The sequence below is a fragment of the Nerophis lumbriciformis genome, linkage group LG35 (genome assembly GCF_033978685.3).
Source record: "Nerophis lumbriciformis linkage group LG35, RoL_Nlum_v2.1, whole genome shotgun sequence".
NCBI classification, from domain to species: Eukaryota; Metazoa; Chordata; class Actinopteri; order Syngnathiformes; family Syngnathidae; genus Nerophis; species Nerophis lumbriciformis.
This window is the reverse complement of record NC_084582.2, coordinates 13,127,447-13,137,500: the sequence shown is the minus strand read 5'-3', so window position 1 is coordinate 13,137,500 and position 10,054 is coordinate 13,127,447. Positions and strand designations below refer to the sequence as shown.

Genomic DNA, 10,054 nt, shown 5'->3' with positions numbered 1-10,054 from the left:
ACGGAGACCCTGGACTGTTGAACAACTTAAGCTGTACATCAAGCAAGAATGGGAAAGAATTCCACCTGAAAAGCTTCAATAATTGGTCTCCTCAGATCCCAAACGTTTACTGAGTGTTGTTAAAAGGAAAGGCCATGTAACACACTGGTAAAATATGACCCTGTGCCAACGTTTTTGCAATGTGTTGCTGCCATTAAATTCTAAGTCAATGATTATTTGCAAAAAAAAAAGTTTCTCAGTCCGAACATTAAATATATTGTCTTTGCAGTGTACTCAATTGAATATAAGTTGAAAAGTATTTGCAAGTCATTGTATTCTGTTTTTATTTACGAATTACACAACGTGCCAACTTCACTGGTTTTGGGTATTTTACATACACATATGTATATATATATATACATATATAAACACATACATACATACATACATACATATATATATATATATATATATATATATATATATATATATATATATATATATATATATATATATATATATGTATATATATATATATATATATATATATAATAAATTGGCCCTCGTGTGAATGTGAGTGTCAATGTTGTTTGTCTCACTGTGTTGGCCCTGTGATGAGGTGGCAACTTGTCCAGGATGTACCAAATGCAGCTGGGATAGGCTCAAGCCCTCCACGAATCCGAGGGGGACAACCGGTAGAAAATGGATAGATGAATGGAGAAATAAAAGAAAAATTCAGATGTTCACCATTGTCAAATTATCATTTGTGCATGCAGGTGGACAAGGCTGGCTCTGGGGTGGCTGCAGTGATAATGTGGATTTTGGGGAGAGGATTTCCAAACAGTACGTGGATGCACAAGAGACTGGTCAGGACTCCAGAGCTGCTGTCAACCTGCACAACAATGAAGCCGGACGTCAAGTAAGCCTCCTAATAAGCACTGTATGGCAGGGCTATTCAACTGGTGGCCCTGGAGTCAAAAATCTGGCCCGGGAATAACACCATATACTGGCCCAAGAGTTCAGTTAAAAATTTGGGCGACAAACATTTTTGCAGCAAATTTGTGAGTGCTCCTGTTGTATAGAGGAACTTAGACAAATGTAAAACACATTGGCAGATCCTTGCATTTACATTTTAACCTTGCTGGCAAACATAGAACACTGAGGTCCGCAATCTAACGTTGTCCCAATACCAATAATTTGGTACCAGTATTGGTACCAAAATGTATTTAGATACTTTTCTAAATCAAAGGTACCACAAAAGTGGCAATATTTATTTCAACAACATATCTTATGATACATTAAACATATGTGTCTTATTGCAATCAAAGAACGATGTTGGCATTAAACAAGATAGTATACATACCCGACAACTTCACTTTTAGTAGTAAGTAAGCAAACAAAGGCTCCTAATTTGGCTGCTAATGTATGCAGTAACATATTGTGTCATTTCTCATTGTATTATTTTGTCAAAACTATGAGGGACAAGCAGTAGAAAATGGATTGTTAGTCTATTTGTTCATTTACTGTTAATATCAGGTTATTTTCTGTTTTAACGTAAAAAGCACTTATTGTTCTGTTGTTTGGATACTTTACATTAGTTTTGGGTCATACCACAAATGTGGTTATCGATTCGATACTAAGTTGTTACTGGGTCAGACATTGGTCATATTTAAAGTCCTCATGTGTCCAGGGATGTCTTTTCAGAGTTTATAAACATGAAAGACGTTAAAAAAAGGAAACAACATTTAGTGATGATAAAACATCTCGATGTAATCATCGTCGTATTGACTAGATACGGCTGTTGTACTTCATATCGTTGCAATCTATATCTGTGTATAGACCCACCCTTTTGTTTACATTCAGGAGCGCTAGCTTGCTGTTGCACGCTGACTGTGAGCTATTGTGTCTTCCTACGTTGTGTAGTGAAGCATGTTTAGCTATTCCTCGTCCTGCAGGGATGATACTTGTAAGAAACAAAGTTTTTGCGTCACCATGGAGGCCCTGCAGGATTAGTGATTTAGAAGTAGCTAAAACACTACCGAGAGACATTAACCACTTTTAAAGCACCGCTTACCGAGCACCAATGCTCCACCTTTATCGTTAGGTTTAAAGCCACAATACATACGACCATTCTGCATCATCCGTCTTCACACTGTTTCTGCTTGCAAGAAGTGCCGTGTCTGGGTGTGTTGACTGACATGCACTGCAGCTTGTTTGCCAGCATTGTCACCGCGGCGCACATCATGTCAACAAAAAAAAAGTACCGGTACTTTTCGAAAGCAGTATAGTACCATTTTTACGGTATACTGTACAAACCTACCATAATGTGATTTACATAACTGAGGTGTTACTCTAGGCACCCATTTAAGCCCCCTCCTATTTAGCAGTTACTCTTTTTTTTCATAATGTGATTAATGTAACTAATGTGTTCCTGTTGCTTGTTTACTTCAGATGCAGTCAATTTGTTGATATACTTCTTTAGTTAAAGTAGTAATGTTCCTCAAGGTTCCATTTTAGGTCCTCTCTTGGACCCTGTCTACATTAAGCCGGATAACTCATTAAACAAATAATTATTTAGCCTAGGCCCCGTTTCGGCCACACTAAACCATCGTTTAAGGTTCCCCTCCTTGGATAATTTTTTCACGGGTAAGTGCGCCGTCTATTTCTTGAATCTCCGGCTCTTAGCTTTGTATGGACTCATTGATCGTTTACAAACTGAGTTTGGAGAGGAAGTGACGCCAGAAAGACCGCGCCACAACCATCTTCATAACAGACGCTTGTGGAAATCCTACATGAATACCTTAAAAGAAGGAAACGCTCGATTGCAGCCATTTCGGATACAACACATCTCAGACGGCAACATAGCAATAATGGGTGACGGTTTTGGATAAGGCCTGGAAGAACGGCAGCCTGGTAGGATATGTTTGTCAATGAGTGTTGTGCCACAGGAACGGCACGAGAACTGTCAAATGTCCAGGTCAGCTGTGATTCTACTTAGCGAAAAACTTTGTCCATTTGTTGAAGGGGAGACAACGAGAATGTGAGCTCCCGTGGATGAGGGAAAATAGCGATACATTTAGACTGGCAAAGCAGACTATTACTAGGTATTGTTCGTGATGTATGTCAAGCGATTACTCAACGTCTAGTTTTGTACTCCATAACTGTGAAGCAATGAAGTGGTTGCGGCCGTCAAGTACGATATCTAGATCCCTAGATTGATTGTTGTAAAATATTATTTATCACATTTGTTTACTTTCACACGTCCATTAAAGATATGATTCATTGTGTGAACTTGTGTGAAAATCACATTTTTACGGCAGTTTTCTTAAAAACACCAGAGTGCTGTCATAGAGATGATCTTTGCAGAAATGTAAACTATTGTCAACCTGCACATCAATGCAGTTTCTATGCCGCTGGACAAAGCTCAAACAAAATCTGGTTGTTCATGTATGACTTAAGTGTTATTATGACAATGACAATAAAGGAATTTATTGATTAGAAGCTCTTTAAAAAGCAGCAGAGCTCTCCTGTAACTGACAAAATAAATAGACCAAAATCAAATGTCTCTTGAATATACAAAATAAGAATAGTAGTTAGGGAAGAAGTCCAGTCTCCCGGTCTCTAGCTTTCTGGAAATGTGGCCACCAAAATAATTTAGTTGTATGGATCAGTGATATTGCAAGCGTAATGTTGTAAGAGAAAGGGCGTACTGATGGATGTTAGGTACCTCCAGGATCTGATCCTGGAGGTACCCAAAACAAAGCGCAAGCTCAGAGGGGACAGAGCTTTCTCTGTTGCGGGTCCCAAACTCTGGAACGATCTCCCTCTCCATGTGAGACAGGCCCCTTCTTTGGCTATTTTTAAGACCCTTCTTAAAACCCATTTTTATTCACTGGCTTTTAACCCAACATGAGACTTTGAACTGTTTTTAACTTTTAAACTGTTTTTATCTAACAAACTGTTCTTAGGGTAATTTATATTTGCTTTTTAAATGTGTATTTTTATTTCTGTTTTAAATGTTATTTTTTAGTCTGTCCTTTGCCTCCATTTCTTTGTGGTGTACAGCCCTTTATTTTTTCAACTATGCTTGTCTTTAAAGGGCTTTATAAATAAAGTTGGTATGGTATGGTATGGTATGTTGTATTGAAGACAATTTTATTTCAATCCAAATAAATGGCATTGTTGATGTCTCCATAGGCGGTGAAGGCCACCATGAAGCGCATCTGCCGATGTCACGGCATGTCTGAGAGCTGCAGCGTTCAAACCTGCTGGACGCAGCAGTCCGACTTCAGAGAAATTGGCGATTATCTAAAGGTTAAGCATGGCCAGGCCCAAAAACTGGACATCGACAAGAAGCGCAAAAGGGCCGGCAACAGCGCTGACAGCCGTGGTGCCATTGTGGACGCTTTCAGCAGCATCACCCAGAGTGAACTCATCTACCTTGAGGACTCCCCCAATTACTGCAAGAGAAACGCCACTCTCGGGTTGTACGGCACGGAGGGCCGCGAGTGCGTGCAGCACGGAGAGGGCCTCACCCAGTGGGAGAGAAGGAGCTGCCGGAGACTTTGCCACGAATGCGGCCTGAGGGTGGAAGAGAAGCGCACTGAGGTGGTGAGCAGTTGCAATTGTAAGTTTCACTGGTGCTGCAAGGTGAACTGTGATGACTGCTCACAGGTCATAGTAAAGCACATCTGTGCCAGGAGGGAAGGGACTGACGGCCTCAGACGCAGATATCGTGGCCCCAAATAAGACACATATTTGCGTGACAATCTTCCTAATAAGGGCCAAAATCTGAATGTACATCATGTTTGCACTTTTTTTTTTTAATGTTTTTATGTTGTACATGTATTTAAATCAATGTGTGTCACTGAGTGAAAGGTGTGAGTCTTGAATACAAGTTAAACATATACAGAGCTTCTTTATCTTTAATTTCAAATGGTTAAACAAAGATAGTTTAACTTGGGGAAGAAGTGGATCTACGACAGACCACAAGGCAAGCCATGCCCATTAGAATTAGAATGGGGTAAATACACTTAACAGAGGATTACAGGGATAACATGGTGCAGATGACACCTATCAAGATGTTGATCCGGCATGACTTTGATGTCAACGCGTATTGAATTCATTCTCAGGCTTTAAAAGACAAATTAGAGAAGTATTTCCACTACTAGAAAGAAGTCAGCCGTTTGTCCTGATAATCTGGGAGGATACCCAGCTCAGGCTTGGTCACATTCAGATGATGCTAATGCGGCACACAATACATCAAAGCTGGAAGACAAGAGGGGGAAACTTTGACAGCCTGCTACTTTCTCTACAGTACATGACGCATGTGCTGAAGATACTCCCATTGTCCACCTTGAATCTTATTTTATCTTATTTTGTTTTTCAAATGCAGTTACGGTACATGTAAGGTCTGTGCTGATTTTCTCTTCCATAAAGTATCAACACAAAACTTTCCTCTCAGCTGGACGTGTCATAAATCTGCCACGGTCTCAGTTTAATGAGAGATAGCCTGGATATTTCTCTCATCAGGGGGTCCGGGCTTAAAGGAGAGGGGGAAGCATTTTTTTTTTTTTTTACTTTTCCAACACTATGTTTGGAGCAAGAAAAAAACAGACTATACAAAAAATAGGCTTCAGTTTCAGATAATGACAGAAAGGACCCAAGAAGAAAAAAAGCGGCAGATAGTGACTCTGAACACAAGAAAGTCTTTATCCCCTGAACACACCTTCCAATCCCCTTTTCCCATATGTCTGTTTGCTCCTGGGGATGTCCTGTATTTCCCAGGCTATCCTGCTGTGCACTAATGAAGGCTTTGCCCCATGGAGGTCTTCCTCAATCCACTCCTTATCTCCACCAGTTATAGATGATTGCTTCCATATTGGCCCCATAAACGAATTGTCTGACCTGATGTTTAAAATGTGTTCTTCACTACATAAAGGATGTCAAAACAAAGCATTTTTCAAGAGAAAATGTGCTATTGTTTGCTCGAAACAACGTTTCCAACACTTGCTCTTTTATCATACAGCTTTCCATGTTGACTTTACATTGGCAAGATCCTGTCTTTCACCAGGGGCACGTCTCCAAATCAGAACATTAGACTAAAACCCGTGCAGAGGGCTGCGGGGGGATCTTCCACTAAGACCCCCCAGGAGGACACATGTATTCACCCAGACATGCCTAAGGGTCTGGGGGGTGGATCACACCGTGATTGATCATCCCCTATCCCTGTCGCCCGCCTCTATCACCTACGTGTGAGTTGAGGACTTGCTGTGCTGGGTGGCAAGATTGGATTCAACAAATGCCAGTGAATAAAATTATATAATCCAAATTAATAAAACATAATATTACCAGTGGATCTCAGTAACTTCTTTTAAAAGCCCATAGCCTCAATAAAGGTTATTACTGTATGATACATTCCAGTTTAAGCGATTCTTGGTACAACACATTTTCAAAGAGTGTTAAATATTTGTCTTGCATAATTCTACAGGGATATGGGAGCTCTTTGTGTCATACATCATAATCACTGACATTATATTGTTAAATGACTCATTAGGTATCATTAACACTTATAACATGTTAATTGATTTACTGATAGGGTTCTGCAACCTCTTTTCTTCTGAAAGCAACTTTAAAAAAATGTTGCTAAACATTTTTTTAACGGGCGCAGTCGTCACGTTGTGACATTGCTGGTATAACGAGCAGAGGAGCATGTTCGGCAACGCACAATCACAGAGTGCTTACAGGAAGACACAGTATGTAGACAGAAAAGAGAGATGAAGATTAGCTATAACACTGAAACGCTGCTCGGCAAGACATGGCGAGCTAGCGAGCGGCTAAAGTCCATACGCAGTCGGCAGTTTAAGCTACTTTTAAATCACTAATCCTCGCCTCCATGGCGACGAATAATGTACGTTTCTTACAAGTATCATCCCTGCAGGACGAGGAATAGCTAAACATGCTTCATTACACATAGTAGGAGGATACAATAGCTCACCGGCGTCACCGTTAAGAAGCTGGCGCTTCACAATGTAAACAAACGCCATGGGTGGATCTACATCTGACATTCACTGTAATGATACCAAGTACAATAGCGTATCGAGTCGATACTATGATTACATCATACATTCAGGAAATATGTCCCTGGACACATGAGGACTTTGAATATGACCAATGTATGATCCTGTAACTACTTGGTATCTGATCAATACCTAAATGTGTGGTATCATCCAAAACTAATGTAAAGTATTAATGTATAAGAATAAATGATTATTACATTTTAACAGAAGTGTAGATAGAACATTTTAAAACGGAAAATAACCAGATATTAACAGTAAATGAACAAGTGGATTAATAATCAATTTTTACAGCTTGTCCCTCATAATGTTGACAAAATAATAGAATGATAAATGACAATATGTTACTGAATACGTCAGCAGACAAAATAGGAGCCTTTGTTTGTTTACTTACTAGAAGTTGTCTAGTATGTTCACTATTTTATTTAAGGACAAAATTGTTATTCGATTGCAATAAAAAACATGTTTAATGTATCGTAAGATTTTTTGTTAAAATCAAGCCAATAATGCCATTTTTTGCCACATATATACGTATATACACATATATATATATATATATATATATATATATATATATATATATATATATATATAAATATATATATATATATGTATTAGAGATGTGCGGTTTGCGGACACAACCGCGGGTCGGGCGGGTAAAAATAGATTATAAATAGATGCGGGCGGTTGGTGGTTGAACCAATTCGGAAATATATATACATAGTTAAATGTTGTTAACCACATACGAAAACGAGCAGCACTCTTTGAAACAGTCAATTATTCATCAGGCACTGCAGCACAACACAACACTACAGAAGAAGAAGAAAAAAAGAAAAAGATGGCACCGCGTCCCAGCAACAAGTGGCGCAAGTGAGCGCTCCTTCAGCGCAGCAGGGCGCATTTTAGAGGCCAGGCGCTCTCGCATGAATCCTGGCACTGTAGATGCCATTTTATTCCTGCATAGTGCTAACAAAAAAAAAAAGTAAGTAGACATACGGTTGGATATGTTAAACGAATTATATGGCTATACCAAATAAGCCCATGTCTAACCTATATTGAGTTCGGTCAGCTAAATAATTTTGATGGTTACGTGTTGTTTGGGCGCACTACAATGCAAAGGAATTAAGGCAATTGCGTTGTTTGTGGTTTTTTTCTATTCGAGATATTCTACTATGTGTGAATTAATTATTTGGCCTCGCTTTCAAGTGAAGCGCATCTCCAATTGGCGACAATGTAAGGCTATTTAGGCTGCTTTGTTTGTCGCGACCGTCTATTTTCATTATAATTCAAGATAGATGATAAAGTGCAGTCTGATGGGTTTGATTTCCCCCCTTCAGCTATTTGCCTTGGCCAATAAGTTGCAGGTAATTTATTATTATTATTTATTTAATTTATTTTTGTTTAAATAGAGATGACATACATATGTTATTGTATAATTTAAGTTTGTGCACGTGATTGACAGCCTAAGGCTTATGAGGCACATTTTTTATTTATTTTTTTATTTCAACTTAAAAACGTATGAGCCTTTGCCTACAACATAGTCTATGTGTTTATCTTTATTTTCCTGCCTGTCGTTGACAATGGAGATTGTCTGATATTTTGTCATGGCTGCAGATCAATCAATAAAGGTTCATCTTTGTCGCGGAATTGTTCACTGCTTCACTGTGCACCCCGTCCTTGTCCCTATTTGAGCATTATAACGTTAACAAGGTAATATTCATTGAAATAAATTCAGAAATGTTTTTTTACCTAACAAAAATATAGGCCTAGTCTTTCTAAAACATTTTTTTAACTTCTTAAAAGCCTCGTTCTGCTTGCTGCAACTGTGCACTCGTAGTGTGAGGAACGCACTCCTGATCTGAGGGCATTGGCAACAATAGTCAACACTTTCTTAATGGAAATGACAATAATATTATAATAATGATAAATAATATTATCACGCATTAATATCTCTTAGCCACTAATGCGTGGCCAAGATATATTAATGCGTGGCACGCACTGAATGTCTGCTGAATTGGATCAGTCTCCTTTCTTTAACAGGCAAAAGCTTTCTAACCTCACTAATGCCTTGCATCGTCTATATTAGATGTATAACAACGGGCGGATGGCGGGCGGGTGTGGTTTTGATAAAATGTTGGTTCGGATGGATGGCGGATGGATGACGACTTTTGTGATGCGGTTGCGGATGAAATAATTGCCTATCCGCGCATCTCTAATATGTATATATACACGTATATATATATACACGTATATATATATATATATATATATATATATACGTATATATACACATGTATACATGTATATATATATATAGGGCTTCACGGTGGCAGAGGGGTTAGTGCATCTGCCTCACAATAAGAAGGTCCTGAGTAGTCTTGGGTTCAATCCCAGGCTCGGGATCTTTCTGTGTGGAGTTTGCATGTTCTCCCCGTGACTGCGTGGGTTCCCTCCGGGTACTCCGGCTTCCTCCCACTTCCAAAGACATGCACCTGGGGATAAGTTGATTGGTAACACTAAATTGGCCCTAGTGTGTGGATGTGAGTGTGAATGTTGTCTGTCTATCTGTGTTGGCCCTGCGATGAGGTGGCGACTTGTCCAGGGTGTACCCCGCCTTCCGCCCGATTGTAGCTGAGATAGGCTCCAGCGCCCCCGCGACCCCAAAGGGAATAAGCGGTAGAAAATGGATGGATGGATATATATATATATATACATGTGTATATATATATATATACACACATGTGTATATATATATATATATACATGTGTATATATATATATATACATGTGTATATATATATATATATATATATATATATATATATATATATATCAAATATATATATATATATATATCAAATCAAATCAACTTTATTATATATATATATATGTATGTATGTATGTATGTATATATATATATATATATATATATATACATATATACATACATACATGTATATATATATATATATATATATATATATATATATATATATATA

The 10,054-nt window shown here is 38.5% G+C and overlaps 1 protein-coding gene across 1 annotated transcript in view; it reads left to right on the top strand.

Annotated features, from left to right (window-relative positions):
* LOC133575239 (protein Wnt-8-like) overlaps positions 1-4,728 on the top strand; it is an 11,171-nt gene extending 6,443 nt beyond the window's left edge. The window contains exons 5-6 of the mRNA XM_061927822.2: positions 756-898; positions 4,177-4,728. Of these exons, the coding sequence (XP_061783806.2) occupies positions 756-898; positions 4,177-4,728 (695 nt within the window). The remainder of the gene's footprint in view (positions 1-755; positions 899-4,176) is intronic.
* Positions 4,729-10,054: the final 5,326 nt, after the last annotated feature.